Source organism: Malaclemys terrapin, chromosome 16, assembly GCF_027887155.1.
Source record: "Malaclemys terrapin pileata isolate rMalTer1 chromosome 16, rMalTer1.hap1, whole genome shotgun sequence".
Lineage (NCBI taxonomy): Eukaryota > Metazoa > Chordata > Testudines > Emydidae > Malaclemys > Malaclemys terrapin.
Window position 1 is genome coordinate 33,477,121 of NC_071520.1, and position 16,899 is coordinate 33,494,019.

At 42.4% G+C, this 16,899-nt stretch overlaps 1 protein-coding gene across 1 annotated transcript in view; it reads left to right on the top strand.

The window, feature by feature from the left end:
• The window catches only part of ZNRF3 (zinc and ring finger 3), a 203,524-nt gene extending 197,788 nt beyond the window's left edge, over positions 1-5,736 (top strand). Inside the window, exons 7-9 of the mRNA XM_054005955.1 lie at positions 2,236-2,338; positions 3,125-4,867; positions 5,578-5,736. Of these exons, the coding sequence (XP_053861930.1) occupies positions 2,236-2,338; positions 3,125-4,867; positions 5,578-5,621 (1,890 nt within the window). The 3' untranslated portion in view covers positions 5,622-5,736. The remainder of the gene's footprint in view (positions 1-2,235; positions 2,339-3,124; positions 4,868-5,577) is intronic.
• Positions 5,737-16,899: the final 11,163 nt, after the last annotated feature.

The following is a 16,899-nucleotide window of genomic DNA, read 5'->3' on the forward strand; positions in this document are numbered from 1 at the left end:
GTTTCATCTGCACTCCATGCCTGTAGTTGCTAGATCTTAATTCATATATAGAATTTGTTTTGATAAATGGGTCTCAGGTATACAAATTACATAATCAGTCCATCTCAGTTGGCAACAAATCAAAATCTAATGACCCTCAATACCAGCCAAACCAGCTTGCACTAAGACTTCTGTGTGGGACACCTGGTCCTGCCATTTGGTGCCCAGCAGTCATTGTAGGTGTCACAAGTGGAAACTTCCAAGCTTTTTAATGTGCCGTTGATAACAGGTCCATGTTTCACACCTGTAGAGCAATATCATGAGGACAACAGCATTATAGATTTAGATTTGCATCTGTAAACAGATTCCATGTTGCTTCCAGATTCAGTGATAAAGGCAACCACATGATGCACTGGCTTTCTTAATTCACATATCCACTCTGTGATTGATTTGCACTTCATCGTTTAACATGCTGCCAAGATAAGTAAACTGTTTGGCAGCTTGGAGTGTGGTATCTTCCAAGCTTATTGATGGTTCTTGGGAAAGTTGTTGAGGAGCTGGCTGGTACATAGCTTCAATTTTTGTTTGGCTGAAGGTAAGGCCAAAGTATAAGCAGCCTCAGCAAAGCAGTTTGTAAGATCTTGTTGTGCTGCTTCAGAATGTGCCGTCAAAGGCGAAGTCCTTGCCAGAAAGCAGTAAAGTGTTGCTCTAGGAACTGCATTCTTGATGCGTGGGCTGCTTTTAAAGAGTGAGATATGAAATAAGATCAGGATGTAAGGATGTTTTCAGATCCATAGGTTACTTTACAAATCTAGCAAAGCAGAAAACCACTGCTTGCTGTTGCAGGCAAAACCACTGCTAATTCCATAGTTCCCATCCAAGGAACAGGGTTATGTCAGAATAGGTACAAAGTGCCACACCTCAGTAATCAGTTGAAGATGGCCAGCCAATGAACTGACTGAGTATATACAGCCTTGGCTGTACACAAACAAAGGTAAAGACTTAAGTCTGAGTACATTCTTTTATACCCAAGATGAGAGCTTGTATCAAACACCCCTCTCCTCTGATCCGATGTTTTATGACCAAATACAAGATTCTGCTTTACACCGTTAATTATATAACTTATCTATTTATTAACAGTAACAAAACTATCAGTCTTAATGTTTGATAGAGACTTTGGGGACTTCCTGTGTTTACCCTGATTATATTTGGCTGGGTCATCGTAATCTTGCATCTTCCTTCATCCTTGGAACCTCATACCCAAATAAGAGGCATTCTAAGGAGTGAAATAACAGGATACTTAGTAAGCCAAAAACCTTGTTTTGCACTTCTTCCCAAAAAAGGATTATTCAAAGATCTTCTGAACCAAACTAAACTAGGCCCACATTTATATTGAGTATGCATTTGCTTATATATATTACTAGCTAATATGTGAAACATGTGTATGTATGATCCATTAAATACACTTAGGCCCTAACCATTTTACATGAGATTGATTCGGTGAACCTTTGTCTCACCTCCTTACAGAGGAAATCCTTTGGAAGAAGCTCAAAGTTCCAGAAAATGACTTCTAACCTCAGCCTCCATCCGTGTTAGTGCCATAGTGAAAGGTGCCCGGCTGCCATCTCCCCTACAACAACACTCAGAGGAACTAAGGAGGGGAATGAATCAAAGAGCATTGCCCCAAGGGAAGGGGCAATCTAAAATCTCAGTGTGAAGTTAGAAGACACTGGATTTAAAAAAAAAAAAAAAAAAAAAAAAAAGAGACACTTCCTTTTTAAAAATTTCCTCCCCTCAAATAAAAACTACATCCTTTGTCAGACATGAAAAAATAAAATAACTGCTGCTGTAACTCAGTGCTGCACGTGCACAACAGTCAAGAATGCACTGAATGTGGCCCTCGGGAACACTGCCAGACAAAGCACAAAACTAGCTAGAACTGTTGGGTGCTGCTGGAGGTAGGCTGAGGCTTCAGAGGGAAGAGTAGCTTGAGAGGAGGACAGGATGCAACGGGGAAACGAGCTCAACAGGGTTGCTGAGCATAGAGATGCTCACCATATGAATGAACACAAACTCTCTCCAGCCACTATGCTCTTAGTTATTTGTTAACAGAGGTTGGTGGCTTTTCCACCCCTCTTCTAGCAAGAGGCTGGGAATTGACCTGATATGTAGCTAAGCCAGAAGAGCTAAGTGTGGGTTGCGAGTATTCGCGCCTTTTAGGGAGAGTCCTCTAATTTTCTTCTTTCTCCCCAACAGGAGTTGCGGGTGATTCCCTGCACTCACAGATTCCACAAAAAATGTGTGGATCCCTGGCTGCTGCAGCATCATACTTGCCCCCACTGCCGCCATAACATTATAGGTAAGTGTTGCCCCTCAAATGCACACACCCAAATAGTGCCATTTCTGGACTTCTCAGCTCTCTGGATGGAGGGTAAATTGTATATTTCTGTACACTCGTAGGAAAATCTCTTTGGTGATTGGTCTGTATTGTAATACAATCCTGGGACTTCCTTCAATGATGCCAGCCGGTAATAGAGGTCAATTAAATAAGTTTCTTTGAGAGTGACCCCATGTCCTAAAACAGGCAAAACACTTTCCTACCATATCTCTTATCCTGGGCATATGCCCACCAGAGGGCAGCATCTTCAGCCTGTGTAGAAAAGAAGCATAAATAAAATTCACCCAAGTTCACTGTATTTATATGGGGAAATACAAAGAAAAGCAAATTAATTAAAAGCAGCTGGTATGTGGGAGGGAGTTGTAAAATTCCTGGATTCCTCTGTGCAGCAACATAGAATGTGGTTCTTTCATTGACTTTTTAAAACATTTTCCATCTAAATAATTTGTAAGAAGAATGGAAAAAGTTGGGCAGAGATGAGTGTTACTAACCCAGAGGGCTGGGAATGCTGAGTAGGCAGCATCTTTTGCTTATGCAGAGGAAGGAGCTGAAGTCACTGCTCTTCCTCCCCTGGTCAATAGACCCAGGTGTTTCAAAGAACTTCTGGGCAAGTGTGCTTGTGTTGGTTGTGTCACTTCTCTGGAGCAGGCTGGCACTTTTACTCACTGTTGCAGTCTGCCAGGTAACAACCCCTCAGCAGAGTGGCTGCATTTCCAGAACACACTGTTTGTTTTTCTCTCCATCCAGAACAAAAGAAGGGAAATCCAGGCCCAGTATGTTTGGAATCCACCAACCCAGTGCGCAGCCGGCAGCAGAGGGTGATTCTGCCAGTTCATTATCCTGGCCGAGTGCACAGGACCAGCCAGATAACTGCATATCCCACCCGGACTAGCATGGACTCCCATGGAAATCCCATCACGGTACTTACAGTGGACCGGCATGGTGAGCAGAGCCTGTACCCAGCACAGTCCCCTGCTTACATCCAAAGTTACCAGCCTGTTCACTTGGATCATGCCTTGAACACACATCGCTGTGGCCTGGAGCACAGAGCTTATTCTCCAGCTCATACCTTCCGAAGGGCCAAGTTCAATGGACGTAACTTCTCCAAAGCAGCTTGTTTTTCCCAGTATGAGACCATGTACCAGCACTACTACTTCCAAGGCCTTAGCTACCCTGAGCAAGATGGACAGTCTCCAGCTGGCATTGCCGCAAAGGGTCCCTCCCGTGCCTTCCAGCCTGGTGGCAGCATGCTGTTCCCTCCTGTGGTACATGTAATGCCCTCCTCCCGCTTGGAGAGTGGCAGCACCTCCAGTTTCAGCTGCTATCATGGTCACCGCTCAGTGTGCAGTGGTTACCTGGCTGACTGCCCAGGCAGTGACAGCAGCAGCAGTAGTTCTGGTCAATGCCACTGCTCCTCCAGTGATTCCATGGTTGACTGTACAGAGGTCAGCAACCAGGGGGTCTATGGGAGCTGTTCCACCTTCCGTAGTTCTCTGAGCAGTGACTATGACCCTTACATTTACCGCAGCAAGAGCCCCTGCCGAGTGGGGGATGCTGGTGGCACAAATCGAGGGACGATCGTTCTCCTGGAGGGCCCCCATCAGGACGAGCTTCTGGCACATGGGCATGCTCTGATGGGTGCTGACTGTCGACCTGTGCCAGCTTCTTCCTCAGGGGACCAACTTTCTAACTGCAGCATGGAGATGAACTACAGCAGTAATTCCTCACTAGAGCACAGGGATTCAAATGGCACTACCTCAGAGGGAGGCCTCGAGGCTACTCCCAGTGCTGCCTTGGATGTTAAAAGGAACTGGAAAGGTCCAGAAGTAGCAGGACCTCTGATGGAGCAAGCATGTGCTTGCTGCTTTGAGCTCCAGCACTCTGCCCTGGAGCCCAGCAGTGGGACAACAGACTGTGGTGCACTCTTCTTGGGCTCCCCGCTTTGGGGAGGGTGTGGCCCGGGGCTGGAGCAGCAGCCAGGTAGTTCCCCAGGTTTGTACAGTATTAACTCAGACCACTTGCATAGGACAGATGGGGTGAAATATGAGGGCTTGCCCTGCTGCTTCTATGAAGAGAAGCAGGTTGCCTGTGGTGGCACTGGTAGCAGTGGAGGTGGTGGCTGCTACACAGAGGACTATGCGGTGAGTGTACAGTACACACTTCCTGATGAGACCTTGCCAAGCTGCTATAGGGGGGTGCGTGACCTAAGTCAACGCATTCCTATCATTCCTGAGGACAGAGACTGTGAGCTAGTCCTGCCAATAGAGTGCCGAGGGACCCATGAAGGCTGTAGTTCCTGGGATGGGACACCTGAAATGGACGCTCATCTACATCGCCAAGGTCTAGGAGAGCTACAGGAAGAGAGGGAGGTGTGCTACCAGGCAATGTCCTTCCTGCAGCAGAACTGCTCTCAGGACGAAGAAACAAGGATGCTCTTTCACAACCCCACCCTGAGCTCCCAGGAGGCAGTAGCAACCACAAAAACTGCAGGTAAGAGTCAGACATGGTTTTTTCCCTGCACCTTTCAGTCTCAGAGTATGGTGAAGAGAGCATCATATCGGCTGCACTAGTGTTCACAGAGATGGTCCACACATTATGAAAATTACAGCTCATGCTCTGGAGAAGTGGAACTGCGCATGGTTCCACCCTATAATATAAATTTTTACAAAAACTGCCTATATTAGCCTCTTCTCCTCAGAAAATGTCCTCCATTGCTCCCCTGCTGCAGTTTCATTGGTGGGAGTGCTAATGTGCCATCTAGCCATGCTCGTAGCAGCTCTAGACACCAATGGTGAAAACACAAGTGGCTGCTGGCACCTAATCTAAACTTGGGCTCCCACCATTGCCACAGCCAGTGGCGCTGAACCAGTGTTAGAAGCAGGGAAACTCAAGAAAAATGGCCAGTGCAGAAAAGGCCAAAGTGCCATGCATGGGGTGTAGGTGAGGAGACTGGTGACCCTGAGGAGGATGAAAAGGGGTGATGGAAAGTCTGGGATAGCCTCAGAGGAGAGTGCATGGAAAGGGAGGGTGGTGCAGGCCCCCCTGATGCGTCAGAAGTGTGTGTGGGAGTGAGTCTGGACTGGTGACAAAGTAATTAGTGGCAGAGGAAGAATCATCACTTGGGCTGCTCCTTCTTCTTCCCCAGACCTCTTTCTTGGATGTGCCTGCATTATGTCTAATAATTTCTTTTATCCCTTCAGGCTCTGGATCTCACCCCCTGGAAAGAAGCCAAATGGGTGACTAGACCTGGCCAGACTGCCACAGATAGACAAGGAGAGCTTTTTATGGAGGCTTCAAATTATGCTGGACTTTCTTTCAAACTTTTTTAGCTTTGACAAACACACAAAAGTGGTAATGTAGAGAAGCCCCCCCCCCCCCCCCCCCCCCCCCCCCCCCCCCCAGCTGGACCGAGCCTCCCCTCCATTCCTTGCTAGCTTGATGCCTCCTTCAGTCCTGGGTTTATGTAAGTGAACAAAACCCACGCAGAGCAGCTCTGAGCTCTAGTGCTATTTTTATACTAGTGACAAAAAGTGTTCTTTAAATATATATTTTTTTAAAACCATTGTGCCAGCTCTTGCTGGGGCAGGTGACACTGCTGCATTAAACAAGGCACAGCATGTATAGATACTAGGGCTGTCAGTTAATCACAGTTAACTCACGTGATTAACTCAAAAATATTAATCGCGATTAATTGCAGCTTTAATCACACTGTTAATAGAATACCTATTGAAATGTATTAAATATTTTGGATGTTTTTCTACATTTTCAAATATATGGATTTCAATTACAACACAGAATATGAAGTGTACAGTCCTCACTTCATATTTATTTTTATTACAAATATTTTCACTGTAAAAACCACAAGAAATAGTATTTTTCCATTCACCTCATATAAATACTGTAGTGTGATCTCTTTATTGTGAAAGTGCAACTAACAAATGTAGATTTTTTGTTTGTTACATAACTGCACTGAAAAACAAAACAATGCAAAACTTTAGAGCCTACAAGTCCATTCAGTCCTATTTCTTGTTCAGCCAATCGTTAAGACAAACATATGTTTACATTTACAGGAGATAATGCTGCCCAATTCTTATTTACAATGTCACCAGAAAGTGAGAAAAGGTGTTCGCATGGGACTTTTGTAGCCGGCATTGCAAACTATTTATGTGCCATATATGCTAAACATTTGTATGCCCCTTCATGCCTCGGCCACCATTCCAGAGGACATGCTTCCATGCTGATGATGCTCATTTAAAAAAAAAAAAAAAGCGTTAATTAAATTTGTGACTGAACTTGAACTTTTTGGAGGAGAATCGTACTTCTCCGGCTTTGTTTTACCCACATTCTGCCATATATTTCATGTTCTAGTAGTCTCGGATGATGACTCAGCACATGTTCATTTTAAGAACACTTTCACTGCAGAATTGACACAATGCAAAGAAGGTACCAATGTGCGATTTCTAAAGATAGCTACAGCACTCAACCCAAGGTTTAAGAATCTGAAGTGCCTTCCAAAAGCTCAGAGGGATGAGGTGTGGAGCATGCTTTCAGAAGGCTTAAAAGAGCAACACTCCGATGCGGAAACTACAGAAACCGAACCACCAAAAGAGAAAATCAACCTTTTGCTGGTGGCATCTGACTCAGATGATGAAAATGAACATGTATCGGTCCGCACTGCTTTGTGTTATCAAGCAGATCCCATCAGCAGCATGGAGGCATGCCCTCTAGAATGGTGGTTGAAGCATGAAGAGACACATGAATTTTTAGCTCATCTAGCATGTAAATATCTTGCAACACCGGCTACAACAGTGCCATGCGAACACCTGTTCTCACTTTCTGTTGACACTGTAAACAAGAAGTGTTAGACCCGCAATAGAGGTCTCCCTATGGGATGGGGAGCAGGCAGATACCGGACACACTGTTGGTATAGAATACTCTAAATGCTCACAAACCTTATTCACTCCACATTCACATCCCAAACATACTATACCAGAGTCTAAAGGTCAGAATGGTCCCGATAGCCAATCGAGATTCCTTCCATCCATATGATCATAAGATGCGGGGAGCCGGCAAAAACCACATCTATATCCACACAGGGCTCTGGATCAATAAATGACTCCGATTTGCAGAAATCATAGGCAACCATTTCTAGTCCATTCAATCGCGTCATCGTCTTCTTTGCCTTCTACCCACACAGTTCCAAAGAGACAATCCTGGGTGGGCTGCCATGATCCAAGACGTGCCATTTCCTCCAATTCTTACACAATTTTATATCAGTCCGGCTGGTGGTGTTTCCTTTTCTGCTGATTCTCCGTATTTTTCTCGGAACATAACAAGATTGTTTTTACTAATTTATTTGTTTTTGCACAAATAGTTCTAATAGTTCTTGACCTTAAGTTCTTTCTTCGGAAGCCAGCTTGCAATGCACGCATTCATGTCAAGCACACGTCATTCATACCAGGCCTCAATGATGTATAACATATTACATGGATATATGAATCATAATGTATATACATAACAGAATAGAAGCGGGCAGTATTATCTCCTGCAAATGTAAACAAACTTGTTTATCTGAGTGATTGGCTGAGTAAGAAATAGGACTGTGTGGACTTGTAGGCACTAAAGTTTTACATTGTTTTATTTTTCAATGCAGGTTTTTTGTACATAATTCTACATTTGTAAGTTCAGCTTTCATGATAAAGAGATTGCACTATAGTACTTTTGTTAGGTGAATTGAAAAATACTATTTCCTGTTTATTTACAGTGAAAATATTTTTGTAATAAAAAATAAAGTGAGGACTGTACACTTTGTAATTTAAATCAATATATTTGAAAATGTAGAAAACATCCAAAAATATTTAAATTATATTGTATTCTATTATTGTTTAACAGTACGATTAATTGTGATTAATTTTTTTAATCGCTTGACAGCCCTAATAGATACTAATCTCTCCCTAAACAAGTGCAGGCCTTTGATGAGCTCAGGGCTATACCTGCCTTAGAAAACAAGTCAGCACCTTGAGTCAAAACTAGTCCAGGTGGATACAAATGATAAATCCATTCTTGGAGGCTGCCCTGTCCTCCTTGTGGCAAATCTCAGTGGCAAGCAGGTTTTAGAATCTTTAAGGGGTGGGTGGAAGATTGGGATACGGAAGTATTTTTGCCCCATCTCTCACTCCTCAAACAGCGTGGTTGCTAGGGGTCTGCAGACAAGGTCAGCTTTCCTGAAGGAGTGCATATGTGAGCTCATGTGAATACTTTCACTGTCACCTGCTGACAAAGTTAGGACCTTTTGCGCCTTCAGGCCTGTGGAGCAATAGGGAACAAGTGACTTGCTACCACATCGAAAGGCTGAGGGGATAACAGCTACCCATAGAGAACCCCAGCATTCCTACTGCAGTTCTTCTGGAGAAACTGTAGCAAGAGAAACTGGCACATGTAGTGATGTATTGCTTGTATGATATTTGTGACTTGTTTTGGGTCAATTGAGAAAACACTTGGATGGGGGTTACTGTTTTGTTTCCTTGGAGACTGCACATGGATGATAATAGAATTAGTGCTTTCCGTCAACTAGCACATCTTGCATGTATGCACATGCATAGAGTTTTAGTTCCCAGAGTAAAGACTGGGTAAACTTGCTTTAGTCATTCTCTTTTTCTTTGCTGGAAGAGATATGGATGATGTAGCTTCCATAGATCAGTCTATCTTACAGGATTCTTTGGCCTATCCAGCCTTGCCTGTGTTCATGCCTTTGCGTACAGAGAGCACTGCATACCCTTAAGTTTGGGCACATAGATCTGTTCCTGTTTTTCTTATAGTGGGGAAGTTTTGTTATCATGAGATAATGCACATCATCCCTTCCAATAGCAATCGTTTCCTGTGGAAACTGGCTTCTGGATAAGAGGCCATGGCTGTCATGCTGTGTGACTGAGAACACAGTATGCACTTTTCTGTCTGTCTGGTGTATTCACACAGCAGGGATTTTCTTAAAGGGACCCGAACTAGTTTGTGCCCACAATGTAGGTCTTGTAAAATATGATTGGAAATGTTTTTATTACATTAAAAATAAAAAAATTAGTGATGTTTATTTTTACTGAAACATTGCCCTTTATGGGACAGCATTGGGCTAGTCATGGGAACCAGGAAAAGGATTCTAATCAGTCTTGATGGATATCCTGGATGAATGGCAGGGGGGAGGGGGGGAACAGAGCTTAAGTAATACAAAATAATTTGGATTTTTACATTTCTTTTCACTTCTAATACTCTACAGTGTTCCAAAAAAACCCACTAGGAAGGATAAATATATTTAAAGATAAATGTGTCTCTCTAAATGAGTAACCATGAATGAAGCATTTCAGAGACTTGGTGTGTCTTACAACAAGATACAGGAGCTGTGCTATAAAATTAAAACCCATTACAATAAATATATTTCCTACATATAAAGATGCAGAAACCAAGCAATATCTTCTCTGAGTACCAGTGACATGGTATGTTTGTGGGAATGAAGCCGTGGGATTTTATCAAATTTTCCACTTTGAATACACTCTACTTCCCCCACCCCCAAAGAAATGCACTAGAGGAGGTATGGTTATAATCTTGTATTTGAGAACCACCAAGTCTTTGGCCACTCAAAATACTTGGCATACTGTAACTAGCATAGATTGAGGTATGGTAAAACATGGTGTAAAATGTCTGTCTGAATGTTTTGGCTCATGTGTTCCCAGCCATATGGATATGGTCTTACTCAGAAGACCTGGAAATGCCAACCAATCATGCCACTCCCTCCCTGCAAGCCATTTTGTAGAAATACATTCTCCTTAGTTCCCATTTCTGATCTTGTTACCGTCTGCATTTGCTCATTTTCCCTGCGGAAAGCCCATTGGGACTAATGTGTCTGAAATGACACACAGGCTGATTAGCCACATAGAGACTATTTTAAAACAAAAATGCCTTTCTATTGCTTAAATAAACTGTTGCCGTTGTGTTGGGCTCAGGAGGCACTATTTAAAATGTTTAATTAAAATTTATTCTGTAGCACTTAAAAATGGTTTTGTATAAACTTTGGTGTAAAGATTTGTAATAATATAGTCAAAGGGCTCTTTCTCCATTACCATTTTTTTTTACTGTTTTAAAGGCTAGGAAACTACTTGTGTATATTCTGTATATGTATAGCAGCACATTTCATTTATGGAAATATGTTCTCAGAATATTTATTTACTAATATATTTATCTTAAGCCATGTCTTATGTTGAGAGTGTGACATTGGAATAATCATTGAAAATCACTAACATGAGGCCCTGTAAATACATGATAATTGCACACAAAGATTTTACAATATTTGCCGACCAAAAAATGATTTAAAGCAAGTCGTAGTTCTCTACAGTTTTGTAACAAAGTGTACAAATGTCTGTTAAAAAAAACAAAAACAAAACAAAATACAGTTTTATCGAGTATATTTTGAAAGTTGTCGTGTTTTGTGGGGAAAGAAGCTGATGCAGTATTGTGTCTCTAAAGAAAATCCTGGGGGCCTGCAGGTGAATTACTTTAAAATAAACTCAGCTTGCACAGGCCTCTTGTGACAGTTCTGCTGGACCCAGGTGAAGACTGGTTTAGTAGTACAACACTTAGAAGCATGTATCTCAGTAGAAGTGTGTGTTAATGCCTCTTTCCAAGCTGTCCATCCACCATTAAACTCTCCTAACCGAATTCCTTTCTTAGACTCACTTTTCATGATGTCTGTAAGAAGTGACCTGATCATAACTACTATGAACTATTGTAAGTGAATAAAAACTGTTTTCATTGACCCACTAGGATGTAGATATGACTAGATAGAGTAAAAGTGATCTTTTCAACCTTCCTCCCTCTAACCCTTCCTCTCACTGTTTGGTGCCCCTATTCATGGGCCTTATCTGGTATTAGATTTATAAGCTCTTTGAGGCAAGAACTGTCAGTCTACCTTACTGTAAAGTGCCTAGCATATTTTTGCGTACTCTAAAATAGTAGTTAATGTTTAACCCTGGCACACGCTTACCCACAGTATAAAGCCAACTTTCAATATGAAAACAGAGCAGTTATTCCAAAATTAAACTAAAAACAATAGCTAAAACGTTTTATCAGTGTATCTGTCCTGGAAACATTCACTGACTTCTGATATTTTCCAGCTCCTTTTTGTTCATTTTTCCTCCTTGTCTCACTGTAGTCTAACTACATAAAAATTAGGTTAAAACAGTCTTAAATTAGCTATACTGGACCATGATCAAAGGGCAATGATAATCTTGGGTGGGGATAAAGGGAGAGAGACATGTTAGGCCTGATCTTTGCCAACTTTAACTGTTTAGGCTGAAGTTTTCAATACGAAGTGTTTGCCTCAACTTGAATTTATTTTGGAAAACTTCAGCCAGAACAGTTCCAACATTTTCAAGAATAAGGCCAGTGAGACATACATTTTGCACAGGTTAAAAAAATTCTTGAGATTCCCCAAACAACTGAAGGAAAGGGTGAGACATATGCCTTTAGAGGTGGTAACCTCATGTTATCCTCTCCAAAAACTTAAGCTCAGTCCTGAAACAAGTTAAGATATTTTGCCTTCAAAACTCCCTTTGGAAGGCTGTTCCAGAATCTTCATCTAATTTCAAGCCTAAGCTTGCTGATGGCCAATTTATATCCATTTGTTCTGGTGCCAAGGAGACTCTGGAGAAATTAGCCCACACTCAGTCTATACTCTCCCCCCAGAGTCTGGGTTTCTGCCTTAGCCAACAAGCAGCCCAGTCTGTTAATTTTTGTACAAATGCAGAGGGCTATAATCCCGCAGTCCATCTTCCTGCTCTGAATTTCTGGTGGTATTTTTCTATGTACAGGCCCAACCCATCCAAAATGGCTGCCTTAATCACATCATAGTCTCTTGCTGGTACATTACTGAGAGCCATATATGCTCCCTATGCTTCCCCAGTTAAGCAGCGTGCCAGCCCAAGGGCCCACATTGTTCTGTCCTAACCAGCTCCTGCTGTCACCTTTTTGAAAGTACTAAAAACATATCAGTCTCGTCCACAGGTTCCATTCTGCAGAGACCTGTCCCTTGTGCCCAGTTTCTGTTTCCAGTTGCAGGACTCTCAAAGCTTTACTGGAGTTGTTGCTGAACCTGGGCTTGCTCCTTTATAAATTCCTGCAGGCTCTTTTGCTGCTTTGCCTGCCAGGCAAGCAAAGACTTTCTCTACGTGGTGGGATTGTTGGAAGGCTACAGGATCTTCTACAGATCTTTGCTGCTCCGCCAGCCATTGCAGCGTTCCCTCCAGCATCCAGACTGCCAAACCTCTCTGACAGGTTCTCCATTCGCAAGGATACAGGCAACTTCCAGACAAGCCCCTAAGTTGTGACAGAGTATCATGCCACATGCATGGCTCTTCCACAAACACAGACCGTGCTGAGACCTTGCTTGTCAAATACCCCTCTGTAATTTTATGTACAGTGTTTTAATCCTCCACCAATACATAGCAATGTCTCTATACCTTTACACTGTGTCTCAGGTTTCCAACCCATTCCCCAAAAGGGGTGGTGGTGGGGGGGGAACAAGTGGCTCTACTCAAAGGACTCTTCTAGCCACCTTTTCCCCAAACACTCCTTCCTGTGCCCTTTTATACAGGTTCACTGTTAATGGGCTTAATTGATGCACCAGCCCCAATCTGGCTTGTAATCAGGTACACATCTGTCCAGTTAGACCTTCTCTAGGGAGAACCTAATTAGTACTAAAAGTGACTAGAATGCTGGCCCTTTAGTCACAAATGGTGGTAAACCTCTCTACTGGAAATACCTTGCCTAATACATCCTAGGATTGCATTAGCCTTTTTCCTGGTCACATCACATTAGTCACTCATAGTCATCCTGTGTTTGACCAGTACACCCAAGTTTTTCTCCTACTCTGTTGCTTCCAATTGGTAAGCTCCCAATTTATAGCAAAAATTCTTGTTCTTAGTCCCTAAGTGCATGAATTTGCATTTTGCACTATTAAATTTCATCCTATTTCTATTACCCCAGTTTTCAAGGTTGGCCAAATGTATGATATTCCAGTCCTCCTGTGGTTGGCAATACCTCCCAACTTTGTGTCATCACAAATTTTATTAGCACACTCCCATTTTTTGTGCCAAGGTCAGTAATTAAAATGTTGAGTAAGACTGATCCCAAGACCAATCCCTGAGGAACTCTACTTGTAACTTCCCACAAGCCTGACAGTTTGCTTTTCAGTATGACTCCATTAATGAGTACGTTAACAACCTTTTGATTCCCATCTACTTTAATTTCCCATGTGGAACTGTATCAAAAGCTTTACTGAAATCCAGACAGATTGGGTCTATGCATCTCCTTTGTCTAGAAAATCAGTTATCTCAAAGAAAGAGGTCAAGTTGGGCTGGCACAATCTACCTTTTGTAAAAGCATTTTGTATTTTATCACAGTTACTGTTTACCTCTGACTTTATTTACTCTTTCTTTCAAAATTTGTTCTAAGACCTGGCATACAGCTGAGGTTAAACTAACGGGTCTGTAGTTTCCCAGATCCCTTTTTTTTTTCTTTAACTTTCTGAAATTTGCAATTCTGCAGTCATAAGGCATGATCTCCACGTTTATGGATTCATTAAAAATCCTGCCTATTGGGCTAGCAATTTAATGTGCCAGTTCCTTTAATATGCTTGGCTGGTGATTATCTGAGCTCCTTCCTCCCCCTGCATTTGGTCCCATTAAGCTGCTTGAGTTTGCCACATCTGAGGTGTAAGCCAATTTCTGTTGCTATAGCTTTGTTCCCATTAGCCATGCTGCCACTGCCCCTCAGCTCCTCATTAAAAATGGAGGCAAAGTGTGTGTTTAAGTGTTGGGCCATACCTAGATTATCTTTAATCTCCACCATGTCCTCATCAATGTTCCTGCTAATTTTTTCCATCATGTGCAAAATACATTTTATGTGCACCGAGGTATGTGTGGATGTGCACTACCAGTAGAAACAAAAAAACCTAGATATAATATATATCTTTAAAAAGTTACCATAGGGATAATTACTCCAGCTGGGACAGGTTAGTCATTTTAGAACTCACTACTCAAATTATATTTGTGTAAGAGAAATAAAAATTATGAAATGATGGCCTAGTCAAAACACTAAAATAACACACTTTGAAAGAATAAAATGACAGAGAATATATGTGCATTGCAGTAACTATCAAGTAGTAACACCACCACCACAAATATGTGTTGGGACGTGAGTGTGACACAGACTCTGTGTGTGAGTGTGAGTGAGAGAGAGAGAGAGAGAGACTGGGTGTGTGTGCTGGCTGCTGGGAAAGTTTCTTTAAGGCATGCACTAAAAGCTCTCCTGTGTCCTGAGCCCTGTTTCCCCTCACCTGCTCTGTGTAGATGGGGTACATGGGCAGGAGGGGGGAGAGAGAGATTGTGTGAGCAAGGCACTCAGTCACTGCCTGGAGGCTCCTTCAGACTGCAGCAGCTCTCTCCTTCTTGAGTCCTGAGCTAGTCTGTCCCCTCTCCCCTGCTCTGCAGAGATGGGGGAGACCCTGACATCAGCACACACAAACACCTGCTCTGCACAGCCAGCAGGAGGGTCCTGGGAGCAGCTGTAGGAGCAATGCGGCTGCAAAACAGTGGGAGGGGCAGCTGAACATATGCTGCCAGATGGGTGTGGCTCTGCTAATCAAGTGGGCGGCACTTGAATCTATCCTGGGCAACCATCCAACCGTGCAGCTTACAGGAAACTTAGGTCCTCTGTGGGCTCACTTCTTGTTTCCTTGTTTTCTTTTTATTTATATGGCTGAAGAACCTTATACTATTGGTTTTACTTTCCTTTGCAATGTCCACCTCTGCCTGGCTTTTGGAAGTTCTCACTTTATCCCTGTACTTTCTGACCTGCAAGAGGTAGGTAGCTTTCCTTGCAGAGCTATTCCTTCCGTTCCTTGTGTGCTGTCTTTTTCTTTACAAAGTGTTTGAGATGCTTGTTCAGCTGGTTTGGTCTGCAACACTTCTGAGTCTCCCCCCCCCCCCCACCTCAGTATGGAGCTTTGACTTAAAGTAATTCCAAGCCTCTTCCACATTCAGATCCTTGAGTTCCTCAGACCTATCAACTTCCCTAACTAATGCCTGTAATTTTTTTAAAGTTTGCCCTTTTGAAATCAAGGATGCTAGTTGCAGACCTATTTTTGTTTAGCCTTCCATTTAGTTTAAACTGAATTAGCTCCATTTAGGTGAACCTGAATTAATTTATCATCATGTGAACCAAGGTGGTCCTTTACAACAAGGTAATCTATTAGGTTCTCACTACTTAGTAATACCAAATCTAAAATGGCATCAGTACTTGTTGGTTCATTGATTATTTGGTGAGAAAAATCTGTCAGCTATCACATCCAGGATGTTGGCCTACCATTATTATTAGCAGTTGTGCTCCATTCTATACCTGGAAAATTAGTCTCCCATAATCACACAATTTCCAGTAGCATTAATTTTATTATAAATATTAATGAGGTTTCGTGCCATATCCAAATTGGATCCAGGGGATCTATTGTAAACCCCATGCACTGTTCCAGGGGAGCCTCTGGGTTAAAATCACTTTGGGGAAGAAAGCTAACAAACAGATTAAATGTAATCCTTTCCATCACTTCTAATTTCTTTACAGGCTTAGCTCATCATTTATATGCAATGCTTACTCCTGGGAGAATTCTGTGCCACTGTGCATGTGCAGAATTCACGCCGCCCACAGATTTCTTTGCTTCCCTGCAAAAAAATGACTTCCTGATAGGGAAACAAAAGGAAGCCTCAAGAGCAGTCACATGCCCCACCCCTGTAGTATGGGCGTGGCATTTCAGGTGCCCAGAGCAGCTGGCAGAGAAGTAAATTGGTGGGGGGGCTGGGGATGTGTCTATCCTGTGCCGGAATCAGCTGCCAGTCCCTGGGCTGGGAGCGAGGGAGGATGGGACTTTCTTTTCCCCTGCATGGAGCATCTGGGGTCAGGTTAAATTAACATAGTTCTTTTGTTACACTATAAAGAACATTTATTTTTCCCAGAATAAAAACTAACATCTTTTCATGCTTTGAAATCTTCATGATGTACAGGCATAGTGCGTTATTTTTAAAAAACGCACATCCTAAAAAATATATTACTGTAGATAGCATATTACAATTTCTTATATTTTAATATACAGTGAACCTCAGAGTTATGCACACCTCATTTGTAACAGGAAATACGTAATCAGGCAGCAGCAGAGACCAACCCCTCCCCCAAACAAACAAATACAGTACTGTGTCAAATGTAAACTATTAAAAAAATAAAGGGACAGTTTAAAAAAAGATTTGACAAGGTAAGGAAATGCTTTTAGTGCTTGGTTAATTTAAATTAAGATGGTTAAAAGCAGCATTTTTCTTCTGCATAGTAAAGTTTCAACGCTGTATTAAGTCAATGTTCAGCTGTAAACTTTTGAAAGAACCACCATAACATTTTATTGAGAGTTACAAACATTTCAGTTACGACCAACCTCC